This window comes from Idiotropiscis lumnitzeri, chromosome 3 (assembly GCF_059441095.1).
Source record: "Idiotropiscis lumnitzeri isolate Australia: NSW breed Sydney's pygmy pipehorse chromosome 3, RoL_Ilum_1.0, whole genome shotgun sequence".
Lineage (NCBI taxonomy): Eukaryota > Metazoa > Chordata > Actinopteri > Syngnathiformes > Syngnathidae > Idiotropiscis > Idiotropiscis lumnitzeri.
Window position 1 is genome coordinate 16,539,051 of NC_142393.1, and position 18,740 is coordinate 16,557,790.

General features: G+C 39.9%; 1 protein-coding gene across 4 annotated transcripts in view; it reads right to left on the reverse strand.

Annotated features, from left to right (window-relative positions):
• The window catches only part of nphp4 (nephronophthisis 4), a 126,576-nt gene that overhangs the window by 13,795 nt on the left and 94,041 nt on the right, over positions 1–18,740 (reverse strand). For all 4 annotated transcript variants that reach the window (XM_088291419.1, XM_088291417.1, XM_088291418.1 and 1 more), the window contains exons 18-22: positions 13,517–13,651; positions 10,371–10,567; positions 9,172–9,395; positions 2,201–2,390; positions 583–666 (exon numbers count right to left, since the gene is read on the reverse strand). In XM_088291419.1, coding sequence (XP_088147545.1) covers positions 583–666; positions 2,201–2,390; positions 9,172–9,395; positions 10,371–10,567; positions 13,517–13,651 — 830 coding nt within the window. The remainder of the gene's footprint in view (positions 1–582; positions 667–2,200; positions 2,391–9,171; positions 9,396–10,370; positions 10,568–13,516; positions 13,652–18,740) is intronic.

Sequence of the window (18,740 nt, forward strand, 5' to 3'; positions counted from 1 at the left end):
CAGCAGTAACACGACGCGGCTGCACAGTAAATTACATCACAAGATTAAAAAAAAAGAAATCACACGGTCTTATTGCAAGTTCATCCAATAGAAATGTACTATATTGACATTGTTTCTGGCTCCTCTCAACTTCTTACGTATTATTAACGGTGTGTGAAATGGGAAACTTCAGCCATACTTAGCGTGCATGCTTCATTTAACTAGATTAGCCAGACGTGTCAAACTGTCCTCCTTTTAGAGGCACTTTAACGCTTAAGCCTGTCATTTCCAGTCAGAGATAAAAAAAAAAAAATAAAAAAAAGTAAAAAGTTCAGTAAGATAAACAAGATAAACTTGATTTCTAGCGTATAATTTTGCTCGACACCCTCAGTTGTCTTGCTAGTGTAACTTTTGAAATAGTTGGCACTTCAAAGCAGCAGGAGCGGCGGCGGAGAGGAGAGGAGAGGAGAGGAGAGGGAGGAGGCAACACACTGCAAGAAGTTCCGTCTTAGAATTCTTGCAGCTGAGAATAAAATCAGATAGGAGGTAAACATGATCCTCGGCAGCGAGAAGATCTTGAGCACAATAGCACACACGCATTACCTTGATGGTTTTGGCAGCAACTATATTGGACGGAATCTTCTTAGCCACATTCGAACTTTTGCTTGGAGGTACGAAGCTCGGCCCCTGGGAGGATATGATAAGACACAGAATGCTTATCAAAATTGATCATCTGTCAGGCTCAAATGAGAACGAGTGCGCCCGGATAGCTTGCATTTTGCACCTCGAGCCAGAGAAAAAGAAACGCAAACGATCACAAACAAGAGATGAGAGCATGAGGATTTGATAGCCAGTTTGTCCTTTTGGCATCTACTATCGAGTGTCAGTACGTGTTTACTAGCTTTATTAAGCTGTAATGACATATGAGTGAATTTCAATTACACTTCCCATCTCCCACTGGGTTCTCACATCAAAAAGCCTAAAGGGCAAAATCAAATTGGATAGAATATGAGGTACACTTGCACAACTCACTAAAAAAGCTGCACTAAAAAAAAACTGACTAGAAAATATTAATCATCAGTTTTTACTCTCACAGGGATATTCACTTAATATTATAAAATGTAATAATTTAAGGGCCAACAAGTACACTTTGCTTGGAAACAAACTTACCTGAATTAATGACACATGCACTGTCAAAAGAAACATTGTCTGCACATAAAAATAAGCTACCCCATGTTAAGAGGAATAATAAAATGAAAAAAATAACTAACTAACTTTGACACGTTATAACATGTTGTGATGCTGCTTAGTTCATGTGCCTTCCGCAAAAAGCCAAACAAAAGAGAAAATGCATGCAGAGCGTTAATCCTTTGATGCTTTTGGGACTCACATGGCATCACACTTGATGATGGTATTGATCCATTTATTTTAAGAGGCAGATTTTTCCTGATGCTGAAATGTTGACTGCACAACCGCAGGGGCATTCGGCTTTTCACTGTGTTTATTATTGTGCTGGTAACGGAGAGCTGTTTAAAATGTTTTCCCCCCACGCATGGTCTTGAACCCGAGCAAAATATTAGCAACCATTATATTGAAGTGCAGACGCACCTCACTGCAAACAAAAAAAGTAAAGCCTGATGCATTGTTAAATAAATACCTCTGCGAAAGGGCAGAATGACTTGTGAAACTAATCTTAATATTTCAAATATTTTCAATGCATTTTGATGAGATAAAGACAATCAACAAGCAATGCATTATTTCAAAATGACCAAATAATATTGTCGATATTTGGTATACTGTAGAATGTCCTTTTTCACATGTTGAGCGTATTTTGAATGATTAACTCATTTACAGCCATTGACGGCTAAAGACGTCAAAGATCCATTTTTTTTTTTTTTACTCGGCATGTAGTGAATGAGTTAATACAAATTACTTAAAAAAAAAAAGTTGGATTTTGCTGAAACCTTTTTTTCCATATTGAGCACTGCACATAGTTTGACTTTTTAATCAACATTCTTGGAAAAGCACAATTTCTTTGATTCAGCCTTTACATTTGGACTCATTCTACGTTGTGACCAGCAAGAATATGTTCATGAACTAATAAACATGACACATGAATACAATCCAATGTCATAAAATGCCATGCAAATAATGAGTTCTGACATGTTTTAGAAGAATAACACCAAATATCTAAATTGGAAACATTTGCTCTCAACTTTACCTGAGTAGTCACATTGTGGTCGCACAGGAAGCTTTGGTATTTGAGCGGAATATGAACACTCTCCTTAGGTCGGAGGTAAACTTTGGGCCCTGGAGCTCCTTCCTCCAAGTGGAACATGTCCTCCTCCAGCGAAGTCGGTGTTTTAGTAAGTTCTTTAAAGTATTGCCACTCTTTTACGTTGGTGATGACACTGGATGGAGACAATCACAAACAAGAGACATTAGAACATGCACTTTTGTTTCATTGAGGAAGCAACCGTTAGAATTGCCAAACCAAACATAAAATAGACACCATAGCAAATACAGTGTCCGCTGAACAATATTTCCCATTATAAAGAGGAACGAACTCCAATCTAACAACAGTTTTTCCAACTTTTTTTTTTTGCACTTAGTTAAAAAGAAGAAAACTAACACAACAGCCTCAAGTCTGTGTGAATATTGTATATGATGCCACAAGCTTGGCCCGCTTATCTTCGGACAGATTCGCCCATTACTCTTCGCAGCACCTCTCAACCTCCTGCCGTCAGTGTGCCGCCATTTTCAGATGTCTCCAGATATGTTCGATCAGATTTAAGTCTGGCTTTTTCCAGTGCCACTCCTTCGTTTTATTGGCTGCGTGCTTAGAGTCATAGTCGTATTGGAAAGCAAACCTTCGCCCCAGTTTTCATCCAGGAGGTCTCTGTACATTGCTACATTCATCGTTCCCTCATTCATGACAACTTTCCCAGTTCTTTCCACTGGGAATACTTCCCGCTTCATGATGCTGTCACCACTGTGCTTCACTGTGCCCGTTTTCTTCCAAACATGGGCCAGAGACTTGAATCTTTGACTCATCAGACCAAAGTATTTTCATTGTCATGGTCTGAGACCCCTTTAGTTGCCTTTTGGCTCACTCCAGGTGGGCTGCCATGTGCTTCCACTTGGTCACTCTATCATGCAGGCCTTATTGGTGGAGTGCTGCAGAGATGTCTTTCTGGAAGCTTCTCCACCCTCTACAGGGGATCACTGGAGCTCTGACAGAGTGACCATTGCTTTCTTGGTCACCTGACTAAAACTCCTCCACCAATTGCTCAGTTTAGACGGACGGCCAGCTCTTGGAAGAGTCCTGCTGATTTACAAACTCTTACATTTACCGATGATGGAGGCCAGTGTGCCCATTGGAACCTTCAAAGCAGCAGAGATTATTCTGTACTCTTCCCCAAATATATGCCTAAAAAAAAACCCTGTGTTGGAGATCTACAGACAATTCCTTTGGCTTCATGCTTGGTTTGTGCTCTGACATGCACACTGTGGGACCTTATACAGAGAGGTGTGTGCCTTCCTGAACCATGTTTTTTTCACATTGTCATAATGGCGTGTTGTGTGCAGAATTTTGAGGGAAAAAATACTTTCCAAATGCACTGTATTGTCGGTTTCGAAATCGTGATAGTCGTTTACAGCAACGAGGTAAGTTTTTTTTTTTTAACAATTTGGACTGTACTGGAAATTGTAGGTAACAATTATTTAATTGTATATTGGGTATTTTTAGGCCATGTAAAAAAAAGTATTACAATGAAAGGGACAATCAGCTCGAACAGACAAGCCCTCCAACTATTAAATCGAGCTTCAAGTGTAGTGGAATAATTCACTCCAGAAAACAACGTAGGCACAGGCAATGATTTGGGGAACATTTTAATTGTCATACAAGTATAAGCAGAAGTTAACAAGTCAGTAAAAATCCAAAACAAAACAAAAAAATAACAATCAATTTAATTTAACGTCACTGTTTTTGTTCTCACCCGCCTCATCCTGTGTGGCAAGACTTCAAGAGAAAATCCTTTGATACTTGCTGAAATCAGGTCAGCGGAGTTTCTTTTCACTGACTTTTTTATTGACGTTAACAAAAGGTGAGGCAGATATCAGCAAACAACGGTCGAATACTTTGTGACATTTTTCACTAAAGCGTTGGCTGTAGACGAAATTGTACACCAATTGATACTTGAAGATATATTTGTGTTCCAAACACAAGTGATCTCAATTGGAAATGTGTTTAGTTCCACAAATCATTATGGTTCAACTTCAGAAGTACAACACAATGGAAAAGGTTCACTGGTCAAATGCTGCTGGGTAGTATACATTTACGGGGCTCTCAAAGGGGATTGTTTGGGATGATACAGTTGGCCTTCAAATCAAAACACACTCTACACACTGCACACTCTAAAAAAATGAAAGCAAAAAGGCACTGCTCAATGGATAATTGCGGCGCTGCAACTCTTAGAACAGAAACCACTTATGTTTCTTAACAACCTAAACATTTCCCCTTGAATGGAGAAAAGGGATGGAACAACTTTATAGGAAAGCCGAGCTACACTCAAAAATATTCGGTATGCCAATACGGAAACCTTGGGACACAATGTATGACAAATGCATTTCACAAACTTGGTCAAGCACTTAATGCAAAAACCATAATGCGTCAAAAGATGAACTTTAGGAGAAGTCTTGAACGACAAGCACCAATCAGTAAACCAAATAGTGGATATTTTATCAGAGAAATGCCTCAAAGTTCTGGTTTTCACGACAATCACAGACTAAACATCCTCATTACATATACCTAGATGAGACTTTTCTATTTTGTTACTTTGGGTGTCATAGATTCTCAGTCCAGAGCTAGGAAGACAAGAAAAAAAAATGTCTGCGGGCAGATAAAACACAAAAGGAAGCTAATGAGAATGATACCGAGTGTGGAAGAAAGTTTTAGTTTGCCAGCAGCCATGGGCCAAACCTCTTAAGATGAAGTGTCCAGAAAAATATCATGGATCATGAACGTGGTGGCCAACGTGTCCTCAGTGTTCACGAGGAGCCTCCGGGTGCTAAACCCTCAAACGTCTCAGACATTGTTAGACTACAATAGCTCCAAGTACTTTTCTGGCACAGAAGTTCAGGTGGAGGGTCAGACATTTTTCCATTCACTGTAGACCTAGAGCACACAGATTTTCAAACACGGTTTGATTATTTTTTTCCCCCTATTACAGAACTACTGACTATTCTATACCTCTTGTTCTACTGTTCTTGGGTTCGTCAGACCGGTGGCTTGTTTAATTGACCAAAAGTTGCCGATGCAAACTATTCCTATTAATGTTGTTTTTATATCATTATTTTCTCCAATAAAAATCATTTTTAACAATATTTACTGTTCTTAGAGATCATGGTTTCCTGAGGATAATTCCATTATTTTAATAACTCTTAAGTACAAATGCGTGAAGTGAACCATTTTTATTTATATGTTGATTATCTTCAGACAAGCACAAGCTTCATACTGAAAAACAACTCTAAACTATCTTTACTTTTTATTGTTTTTAAACTTTAAAATGGTTCACTGCTTCCACAGTATCCAGGTAAATTATCCAACACCTATTAAAACATTGGCGGTTTTTACGAGAAGGGACTGGGTGTTACTTTACTAGATTTACCAGGATGAATTGCGTCATGCCGTGAAGTACAATTTTTCCATGAACTTACATTTTACACCATTAGCAATGTTCAGTGTTATGGGGGACCAATTAATTTTCAGCAAAAGGCTGACAGGCTGCTAAAGAAGCTAAAGGCTACAGATAAAGGTGAAAATTCTGGCGCTCGTGCTGTGAAAAAATATTTGCCCCCTTCCTGATTTCTGTTTTTTTGGTTTTTTTTGCATATTCATCACTCACAAAGGTTTCGTTTCACCAAACCAATTTTAATGTCACACTGAAACAACACAAGGACATTTTATTTACCGAGGGGGGGGGGGGGTCAATTCAAACTTATCTGACCCTATGTGGAAAAAGTAATTACCCCCCTTTGTCAAAGCACCAAGCAACTGTGACTGACCACAGTTTTGGGGAAGCTGAGTTCAATTTCACAGGCAGCACCCAACCACCAACTTTGTTTCAAGAAATCACTTAAATAGAATCTGTTAGGCAAAGTGAAGTAGGCTACAAAATCTCAAAAGCAAATGCATCATGTCATGAAGCAAAGAAATTACAGAAACATGTTTTAATAAAAGGTGATTGAAATCTATCAGTCTGGAAAAGGTTGCAAAGCCATTTCCAAGGCGGTGGGGCTCCAACGAACCAATGTCAGAGCCATCATTCGCAAATGGAGAAAACTGGGAACAGTTGCAAACCTTCCCAGGAGTGGTCGACCAACGGAGGTTACCTCAAAAGTGGGAGGTTACAAAACCTAGAAAACCATCCAAAGAACACCAGGACTCGTTGGCCTCAGTTAAGGTCAGTGTTGACAAAAAACGCTACAAGAAAGACACTAGTCAAAAGTGGCATCCGTGGGAGGGTTCCCAGGCAAAAACCATTGCTCTCACAAAAAGGACAAAAAGCTCCAGCTCATATTTGCCAAAAAGCATCGTGATGATCCTCAAGACGTTTGGTGAAATGTTGAGTCAAAATTTAACTTTTAGGAGGGTGTGCAGCCCGTTACATCTGTCTTAAAAATGGCACAGCCTCTAATAAAAAAAGAACATGATGCCAATCGTAAAGCATGGTGTCACGGGCTTGGCTGCTGTAGAGGTTGCGCTTCCACTGGTTGGGAAGGAGGAACATCAACATCTGCCGGCAGTTGCAACCCACATGCTGCAACCTCCTCAATGGGAGGAATATTGATGCGGGCGTGTTGTGGAGCAGGAAGAGGTGGAGCACATTGCGGTGGCTTGTCAAAATGTACCGTGCAACAGGAGCCTGCGCATGGGGGCATGATGTCTGCGGGGAAGTGTGGCCCCACAGCGCACACAACCCGGACTGATTTTCGAACAATCTGCGACCCTCTATAATGGCGACGAGGCCAACCAAGCAGCCCCGCAGCAATATCCAGATTTGATCCAAGTCCATTCAAACTTTGTTATTGGCTGCAAGCTCTAATAGAGTAATGGTGGTATTTATGTATGCTCCATATGCATAAAAATGTCTGAAATTATTTAATGGATTGTGTGATGAGGGTAGAAACAAAAATTGTCCCCATTCTGAAAAATTGCCAATGGTGCTCCAAAATGTCTTACTTTCATGGTTACCACAACAAACAAGGCATACCATCCATACCATTTTTAAGAAATCTCAGAAAAATAATAATAAAGAAACTTCAAGGAGCAATAGTTTATAAGAAGACAGATGCAAAGACGGATGACTCGCAATTAGACTGGGTAAACCTGATGCATGGGCTAATTCCATAATGGATCGTCCATGGTGCTCTCCAACCTTTGTTGATCAATGTGATGTATGTAAATCCGAACCTCAGGCTTGAGCTGAATCCCTAATCGGCGATTTAGTGTATGCAGATTAACAACAACGCAAAGGAAATAAATAGAGCAAGCTAGCAAGCGGGTGATCCAGGAATCATTATAATGGCCGCTATACGTGTACTGTATTAAAAACGGTACTTAGCATCTCACCCGCATTATTCTTGCACTGCCCTCGTGCTGAACTGAGTGTGATTGTCGCTTGAGCTGAACTGCTCTTTGTTTGCAGAACGGCATTTAGCGTTCTGCTTCATGTACTCTGCACAAACAACCTTGTCATTAAATGTAAGTGTCAAGCCCATTAGTCATATTTGAAAATAAGAACAAGTGCAAATAAGCCTTGTAATTTCACACAGTACAAATGTTTTGCTACTGTACAGTAAGTATTATATACGCATATCTGTACTTGACATTATTATTTATATTTCTGGCAACACTCATTAATACTCCACTACATTTCCAATGTAGAATATATGCGTACTTCTATTCTGATAAAAGTCCTCTGACCAGCTGTTACTTTTTGGTAGTTGTTATTACAAAATAAAGTCAAAAGTAAAATTCGTTGACATAATAATTGAACCATGTAGCATAACGTGTAAGATTAGTGGTACATGTGCTGACTGTTAAAAAGGGAGATGAATGTATGTGGATGCGGCCTAGCATCTGAGCTAAGGAGCTTATTATTATTTTATTTTTATTTTTTTTTGGAAGGGGTGGTAATTATACACTGTTCTCTGCCTTGCTTCTGAATGTCATTGACTGTTGTCTTGTGTGTGAAATATGAAATAAAACTGTCTTGCCTCATTAAAGACCGTCAATGTTTAAAATTGTATGAAATGAAAATGGCACCAGTCCCGCGTATTAGCGGTTAGCAGCTCGCTGCTACTCCCATAGGAATTGCCTCACACTGAGAATTTCTCCAACAGATAACCCGAGCCCAAACCTTAACCTTAATTTATCCAGGTAAGGCAATTGAGAATAGACTTTCATTTCCCATGACAACTTGTATAAATATAGAAGGTATCCAGCGCCAATGAAATGGCATTAACAAAGAAAATTGAAAGTTTACTTTTATTATTTTACCTGGTACTGATAAGCACTTTAAAAAAATATGTTTCAGATTGTTTGCATGTACATAGTTTGAATTTGTATTGTTTTGATGAATAATTCTTAAATTTAAGATTTATTTTAAGAATATCATATCCCATCAGTTTTTATTGAATTTAAATTCTGTAACTCTTTGTCTTAGTCTACGAAATAAATCCTATCTTTCGTTTGACATCCCTGACTTAAAATATTCTTCTCTCAATCATTTATGATCATGTTGCTTCACGAACCTCTGCAGCAGTGATTGTGCTTTCTCAGCGCATCTACAGTAAATTCAGTCTGTAGCCAAAGCCTCGGAAAAAAAGATGGAAAAAAAAGGTTTGTTTATGTTTCACTTTTTCACAATGGAAAGGGTGTGTGGACATTGTTAACAAATTGCAATCTAAAGTATTTACGTCCCTTTTCCACCACCTTTGAGAACACATCCACAAAGTGTGAACATGTTTTCATTTCAGGGCAAAGCGTGTTACACTGTCAGCGTAGTTAACACTCAAACACATACGACATGGGAACACATGCTCACAGTCGGCGTGCTGAATTTGGGACACAAAGTTAGGCACATTTTCTCTGTCTGCGAAAAACAAATGTGAATGATGCAACCTCACCTCAGCTCAGGATCATTGCTGTGGATGGTGATTGTCTGAGGCGAGTTGAAAGGGTTTTTAAGGACAAATTCCATGTACTCAGCAGAGCCAAGGCTGGCGAAGAGTTGATGCGGGGTGGTGATGGAATGGCAAAGCATGTTGTTGATGCCCTCTGCCTTGTTGATGTCTTCAAAGACGGAGCTCCGGGAAGGTTGTTTGGTCAAAGAAACTTCTTTTGTCCCATCCTAAAACCAAACAATAATTGAATAAAAGCATTTGACAGAGATTATTATTCAATATATGAGTATTATCTTTCAACTCAAATTATTCAGTGCAAAGAATCAAATGATTAGACGGTGTTCATTGTTTAGGGGCGGGGAGTCTATTCTTGATTTTTCACTACAACTGCAGATTGCCCAAAACAAAAAAAAAAGCCATCTCGCTGGATTCCCGAAAAAAATATCAGCCCCAACTGTCGGAAAATACTGAAAATTATGAATGACAGAACATTCTTGCAATATATTGTGCATTGTGTGTATGAATGCATTTTTTATTACAAACCTTTGTTAACTGCCAACATGTTATTATGAAATGATTTTGATATACAATTTTGGGTCGAAAATTAAATCAGCAAATAAAATAAGAAACAAAGTGGATGCACAGGGATTAACGCTATCAACATTTTTGGGTTAAAACGATTGAAAAGTATTTTCAGAAAAGTCTTTTGAATGTATATTTTATTTTACGGCAGGGAAAATTAGACAGGACGTGCTGAAGAAATTGTCAGCAGAAGCCGATAATAATTTACAGGGAATTGGGTGCAAGGGCGGTGCGAAATAAAACCACCGGTCCAAAGACAGGAAGTATAATATACAAAACGTTTGCGAGAGAGACACACAATACTGGCAAAATGACATTTTGCATGTGCACCCGTGGGTGAAAGAACAAGCTGTACCTACAGGCAGAGGAACAATTAAAAGCGACTCGTACAGTCACTAAAGCACAGGAGCTTGAAGGGCACGCCACCGTGACAATGGTAAAATGGCAGATGCCCCATGTCTCCATGAAACCTCCCATGTGAGTGTTTTAGAGCCAGACGGAAAGCTGTTTCTTTGCCTACTGAATATTGAAGTGACAAAAAACTATTTATAGGTTTTCATTACAGAGCATAGAGCTGTAATTGACATTTGGCACACTCCAGAAACATAAAGTGACCTCACCATAACGCGAGTCGTTTTATAAGAATCCTTCTTTCCTTCCCTCTGGTGCACGGCGGCCATACACTCCAGCTTGCGATGGCCACTGTCAAGCTGGTTCTTTTCACCGGAAAAGATGGTGATGTTGTTGATCTTGCCTCTGGACGCTGGCCCACGTTCCTCTTGTACCTGTAGTCGCTGGGCTTGTGCGGTGTTCTTCACTGCGAAGGAGAAACCATATGCAAGCAGGAAATGTATTTACTGAACAGAATAAATTCTAATCTCTTTGTTGTCTCCACCATATGTTCGAAAATGTCGCCAAATGTCCAGGGGAGAGAGGCGCAAACAAATTATAAAGTATTTTTTGGAGCACAAAAATCAACAGCTTGTGCACAGACATGAGTGGAGTCAAACAACTGGCACTACTACAACTGGACCAGAGCCCTACTCGTGGCACGACATCCACACGTTCCTTCGCTCCAATCCAAAACACCCCCAATCTCCTACCAAGCCATGCAGCCACCGCAAGTGGAAGTGCCTAATTATAGCCAGGATTCATTTGTCACCAAATAATCCATTACGATTCGGACAGGATCACGCAATTCATCCATGTTGCTGTGAAAATTCTGACAAGAGAATTTCCCTAATCTTGCACTTTACACAACACTCCAACATGGCCAAAGTTGAAACAGGGGACTACTCAAATCATTGCCTCTACGCATTGCATATTTTTAGCTACAGTACACAAAAAAAGTGTGAGTTGTGAGCTGGGGGTTTAGCCAAAGTATGTCAGCTCACGCAACAGCTAGTCATATTTAAATTGGGTTCAAATCCATCAATTTTCTATCGCTTATCCTGCTCAGCATTGCAGGGAAGCTGGATTCTATCCCAGCTGACATTGAGACACACCTAGGATTGGTCGGGAGTTAATGGCAGGGCACATACAGGAAGACAAAAATTTACATATACATTCCTATCAAGACCCTTTTCATGCGTTCGGTTTGCGCACTTTTCATCTAAATGTATTCTCCCGTTCAGACTTCTGACACGCTCACCGCATATAAGTTGGGAACGCATGTAAAAACATTGTAGCAACAACATGAACATCACAAAGAAAGGTGACGATTGAAATAATGAACACTAGTCAAGGGTGATTGGTTTGAATAACGTAGTGAGCCCTCATGTCAGTGTAAAGTTGTATGCAGATGTTGGCAAGCTGGATAAGAAGAAAAACTGGAGAAAACAAATCTGTGCGGCAGTTAAAATACATTGAATAGCTTTTTGGAAGTCTCTTTTATTGTTGTATTAATGGACACGTGGCATTTATTGCAACTGCATCCGAACTTCAAATGCAATAATGTCGCACCTTCCCTGAGCATGTCACTTACAACAACATCTGAAGCGTGTAAATGGAAAAGTGTTAAAGTTGACGTGAGAATGAGGGACAGGGAATGCTCACATTTTCTAAAGTTGCTCCACCCAGAGTTGCGTACCTTCCCCCTCTTACGTACATGAGACCTAATCAGTCCCACACTGACTGCATTAAAGTTAGTTGTGTGTGCCGTTACAGTCAGTGAGCGAGGTTCAAATCGCATAGGGACTAAAACTGTCTGAGTCTAATTGGCCACAATCCAGACAAATAGTAGCATAGAAAGTTAGCAGGGTGTTGAAGAGAAAGCTTGAAGCAGTTTTTCCCATGCGGAACAAAAATGTCTGAGTAGCAACCAGAAAAATTAAAAGACGGATCTAAAGTTGTATCAAAATATATTTCGGCACTCACACCGAAATGTAATTCGCCCTGCAGTGTACATTAAATCTGAGACGAAAGCCCAGCACAGAGGTGCAGTTGCTCAAAGCGGGCAGGACCTTTCACATATTTCATCAGCTGTCAAGATGCCACTGAACGTGTCGGAACTCAGCATAGACAACTTGCGCTGTCATCGTCGTCACTGCCAAGTTTCATTTGCATCTTATGAAAGGAGTGAACGCTCTTTGTGTACAGTTGTCAACACGTCAGTGCACGTGGCCCCGCATCATAGCTAAATATAGGAACATACTAACCAACCCTCATACTTTACCTGTATATTTTAAATCATAGTATGCCACTGTTAAAAAAAATAAAAAAATAAAAAATATGGATAATAAATACTTCATTATTTTACAGGACAGCAACATCATGAACTTTTATATGCAGCTCACAGGCAAAGAAGCTTTACATACTTGGCCAATGACGTTTATTCTGATTCTGAACATGGACAATACTCTCATAAAGCTTAAGATAAATAAATAGCCAATATTAGATCCAGTGAGACAAAGTATGTATTCAACAACATTTGATTGAAGCACATTTGGAACAAGAACTTGATCAGAAATTCTAATGGACGCCAGATACAATACTTCATTGTAAGACAGTTGAATCATGTCATTTGTCGCAACAACACAGAAACGTATGATTAAATGTTATAACCTAAATTATTTCAATGCAATACTTGAAAATAGCTATTGAAATTGAGTTCCCTTTTTTTCCTTTCCATTTTTGCAGACGTTGCAGATGAGACATCTTTTACCTTTCTCTAATTTCCCAGCGAAATAATGTATGCATCTTAAGAGAATTATTTCAGCATTATTTAGGGCTAATCCATATTCGCGGCTGTTAGGCCTCGGCAGAGGCCTGAGCCCCGTTAAGTGCCTTTTAAGGGAGTATCATTCATTTTAGACATTCCAGTGCACACTGAGCATCATCACACGCTACACCCTTGACTAGCCAATGCTTGTTTAAGTGAGAGGAAAAAGTGGTTCCTTCAGTGTGTGCATTTGCTTGGACTCAGCAAACACACACAATCACATACTCCTATGCACTGCACGCGTGCACCGACTCAAAACACACAGACACACACACACGGCAAGCTTGTGGCTCGCCACCAGAGATGCTTCTGCAGGCTCAATTAGGCTGAAAATTGAGTGGGTCAGTGGTGCAGCCAACAGCCACAATGTGGAATTGATCTGGTTGGCTTGATCAAGGCAGCCAGCAGTCCGGCAGTGAAAGACACTGATTGCTAATTGCTACGATACACACGCATGGAAGCACTTCGATGTGCGTTTGAAAGGTAAAGCAGATGTGTTAGGACACAAGCAGAGAATGTCGGCTGCAGTTTAAAGTGCTTACTTACCATTAAGTTGGAGAATATTCCTGGTAGACAGGCTCCCCCCTGTGAAACCACCAGCGACTTCACGAGGGATGATGATGTGAGAATGAAACTGCGTGCGGTCTGCTGTCCTTCTCCTACTCAGATCTGCCTGGGACCCTTTAAGGGAGAGAGACCATTTCTAGTTGGATATTCAAAGTCGTCTCATTTTTAAAATGGACTTTTATTTAATTGGAAAGGTCAAATGTTCACATAGCAGTCATTGAGCACTGACCCCAAACTATCAAACTAAATTATCCTGGAAGACTGAGGTCATGCACTATTAAGTCAAACAAGTCTTCTAAAACTCTTTCTAAAATAGAGTCAATTGAGGGTTGCTCTCATTTTTAGGCCATTCTCAGATTTTTTTTTTTCTTAAGCTATAATAGGCATCGCTTAATAGTGGTGGGTGGGGGGGGGGTGACAACAAATGAAGCTTTTTACTGGTAATAATAACAGAAATAAACATCTGTTGTGTACTAATTAGATTACAAACCGATTTGAACAAAATTTTACTAAACCTGCAGTATGATTTTCAGATGTAAAGTGTATGAGACACAAAAAAAGTTATCATGAAAACTTTTTATAAGAAGCTTTACATGGACAAATTAAATTAAAAGTACAAACGGAATGACAAGGCCTCAAAAAAGATGTAGAAAACTCGATATTTTCATGAGTCCGCCCACCGGCCATTTGATGCGTGCGTGGTGTCACTGGCCCAAAAAGATGGCGATGACAAGCTGTTGGTAAGTATTGGTCGCTCATTTATTATTGTTTAATTAAAGGAAAAACAAAATGAATTAGAAGAAAAACCAGGACAAGCCCACTTCACAGCCACAAAGTCAGAGATGTGTCTCGGTGATGTCATATCCATCTTCATCATTATTTCACTCCATGAATTGACATGGAGTTACTTTTTAGTCAGTCAGCGACTTAAGAGGACAAATGCATGACATAAAATGGTTCCCTTAATTTGTAGAAACACTGAAGCAAGGCAAAGAAAATGTTACATTTTGAGTGACGACTGAAATGTTTTTTGTGTTTAATCTGTAAACATTTTTCCCCATCAGCTTCATTTATGGAAGCCTTTCCATTTAGTCAAAGTGAACAGACTGAAGGAACAACCTTGGCTTCCAACACCCGAGGCTGGATCAATACCATAGTCACAAGCCAGACGGAGTTACAGTAATTGGCATCTTTGACTGACAGGAGAATTCTGAACAGAGAGAGTTGATAACATGATGACCGTCTTTCTGATTGATGCTGAATATTCTCCGAGTGCCATTTCCACAGCACAGCAAAGCCAAGAGGTTTGATATGAAATGCATTTTACTTCCTGGAGGGGGCATCATCACAGATTATTTTTTAAGATAAATCTAAATTTGAAAACATCTAAGATATCATCAGTCCTCCAGCTCTCTACGACAGACCCTGATGACATTTTTCAGGCATATAAATGTAAATTTGGACTCAGGAGTGAACACTGAATCATTGATTGATTCATTCATCTTGTAACATCATAATTTCTTGACCCCCAGATAATCTAATGTGAGGAAATTCATGAAATCTAACTTAAACATAAAACTCCTTATTTAGACAGGAAGTCTAAATCTATCACAAAAGATACATTTCTAACCCTAACTTTAAGGTTTCCCCTTCACTCTGCACCGGAGGATCAATCGGCAGGTCTTCAAAGGGTTCCTGCGGCCGCCTTTGCTTCACTTAGTGCGTTAGAAGAGGAAGGACAATTGGTGGCTGCTTCACCATGACAACAAGCCTGCCCACAATGCCTTGAGCATCCTGACAGAGATACCAGGTTATCAAGTGCACCTGCTTTCAAGACATGGATGACATGAAGATGGCTGTAACAAAGGTGCAGCGGATGACTCAGCAAGAATCCTTGCAGGAGTACATGAAGGTGCAGAATACTTCAAATAAAAAAAGTTTGTACATTTATAAATCATTTTGAAATATTATTTGTGATATCAATCCTGGAATTTTTCTGACACACCCAAGCCACCATTGGACTCTGTATAGCTGACGAAAGGTCTAATTATGTGTAAAGGCCTGATACATGCAGGGTACTTATACACAAAGCCTCAATTTAAATCTTAACTTTGAACTATCAAAACATACCCAAAGGAGCCGCTTAATTGACAGAGAAGTTGTTTTATCATTTGCAAAGAGGTTCCATATAGCACTTCAAGGACACTTTCATATAAAATACGGTGACGGCATCAGTTAAGTAGCTTTAACACCAAGAACTCTTAGCTAAGTGAGCATGTAAGAGTTGTTGGAACGGGGGCATCAAAAGCACCCTCCAAATGTTTTAGAGGCAGACTCCAACAACAAACCGATAATGGGCAACATCTAAATGAATAATAGGAGCCTGGGGTTGCCATGAACACAGACAGCAGTTCTGTAGATTAATGGTGGAGGTGTCTGCCGTCTCAAAGCATTGCCTTCATCATCCATCAGCCTATACCGCCTTCCCACTCTGCACAATGTAATTGTTTGAGTTCTATTCCCCAAAATACTGCCGCGAAGACATTACTTCTGCTTAAACATCTCCAATCCATAATAAAACTATCAAGACGGACGCCTCAATGACTCATTATAGGCCTTTCAGTTAATTCCTTTTGTGCATAGGATTGTTTTGGTGATGGATGGAATTATGCTAGAAAGGCTGCAAGGATGCAAAATGAAGAACATCAAGTACTATTTGCCCACAATAAAACAAATGGCTTAATAATGAACCCAATTATAATCCTTTGATTTAATCTTTTAAGCATTCTAATTAGCCATCTATCTCCATAGAATATTTAACAGTCGCAACCAATAATGCCTAATCAAATACTCATCTAGTTGACATGGATGTCTATGAGTTCTAGATTCCCCATTAAACTATGGAAATGTCAATGCAAATTCTAAAGGCAATAACAGCTTTTTGGAAACTTGCAATTAATGAAAAAAAGAATCAGGTTTTTCTTTTAATGCAGGGTTGGGCAAACCTTTTGATTGGTGGGCCACAATGGGTTCTAAAATTTGACAGAGGGGCCGGACCAGGAGCAGATGGATGGAGTGTTTTGGTAACCTCACCTCATCGGAGAATAAAAATACATTTATTTTAAATGAAAATGAACAAAAGCATTCGAAGAAAATAGCTGTCTTTGACACACCACAGTATTTAGAAAATAAAACATGAACAAAGTTCATTCATTTAATTTTTTTCAAATTTGACGGGCCAGATTAAAATGTTTAACGGGCCGCATGTGGCCCCCGGGCCATAGTTTGCCCACGCCTGTTTTAATGCTACAGTGCCCTTGCTTACTATAGCTCTTTTGAACAGATCGTGACTCCAGTTCAAGAAAGAAATGTAGAGGGTGGATTCTGAAAGATTGGTAAATAAACTGTAGCCTTATCGGGAGTCATTGCTCTGAGGAAATACAGTATTTGATGTCTGATGTTTGATGTCGGGCCACATACTTGCCTCACACGTTTACGGCTGTTTACTGTACGCCACCAATGTTTACAGAGATTGCAGAGTTCATGCTAATGCTAACACTATGACACCATCACACACTTGACTGTTTGTATACTAACATACATACCAAGAGTACACAAAACTCTCCGCTGCCCACACCTCAGCTTTTACGTCCACATCTCAAGACATGCCGGGGAAAGGGCCACTTCACTCCAGTGGCCTTTGGAGCATGTGGAAAGGCAACACCAAGAATGAACAATGCTCAAAAGAAATTTCCCTGCCAAATGCCTTCAACCAGTTCCTCGCCCGCTTTGAGGACCCCAACAACAACACCCTCCAGTTTATCCCCAGCAGATGTGAAGAAAACCCTGGAAAGGATTAACCTCCACAAAGCTGCAGGCTCTAGTAATATGTCCATATACATGCATCTGAGACTAACTTTCATTGACAACCACGGCTAAATTTAGCTCTTTTCTGAAAAATGTCACTTCAATAATACTGTACTTCCGTGACAACTACTACTTTCCAATTAACGGAATTTTGTGGCATCTTTCGGTGTCTCAGAAAAAGCACAAAAATACACAAAGTTGAAATAGCGCAAACCACAAATAGAGTTTGTTGTATTCAATTGCTTTCTTTTGTTTTGTATGTTTAATGTGAAGTAAGACTGTCAGATGTTACCAACTTCCGCTACACTGATAGTGTTATATATGGTTGATAACGTTCTCCTAATATCAATTATTGCTTAATCCTTGTATCATGATGTTGGTTTCCAAAATATTTGGCTTGTCATATCACTTCCTATAAACACCTGAGCAAAGCTGTTCTTCCTCTAAGTGGAAATGAGTAATGGGAACAAAATAGCAGGGGGCTGAACCCTATCACATTTATTGATAATTTCACACTGTTGCACGACAATAATTGCATTGGGCGGCACCCCGCTGACCCACTCCACTTTGCTCTGCTGGCAGTTCTTGAGGTTAAGGCCACAACAAACCAGCAAGTTACTGGCCCAAGAACAAATGGAAGCAAGCACCGAGGGACTTTCAAAGTAGTCTGAAATAATCAATTTTTCCTGCCTCCCGATTTCAGGCCACTGACCTTTCCGAATAAGCAGATTCTCCCCGTCACCTCAGGGCTAAAAGCAACGTTGATAGAGTGAGGCCTTTAGACGAAAGAAACAGCTTTTAATAAGTAAGACATATAATGTATGATCAACCCTTGGGGAAGTCCTTAAGATCAACTAATTGTTAGGTAAATTCCACTTCCAATTTGTTTCACTTATGGCACCTTTCAGCGGGAGTTTCAGTGCTCTCTCAAGCTGGAGCACTCACTCAAGGAGCTTATCAGGCTGCTGCAGAAATGTGATGTTTGGAGAAAGGCTCCTTTTCTACGGTGGAAAAACAGATATAGACTTTCTGTTTGCTTTTGTGCATGAGAGCATACTCATCCTGGTCTGTTGGCAGAGCAAGAGAAATGCCATAGATGCATTTCACGTTGCGAAATAAACTGATTTAACACGAGAGAGCCCTTGGTTACAGCGGCGCAATGACGCATGTGGTTGGCGTGCTTGCAGCACAGTTAAAAAATGCCGGGTTTATATCTCAATTTTGGCTTATCGGAGTGGAGTTTGCACGTTCTCCCTAGACAACACTTTTTCTGTGGGTACTCTAAATTCTCCATAGGCGTGAAAGTGAGTGTGAGGAGTTGTTGGTCTAAACAGTA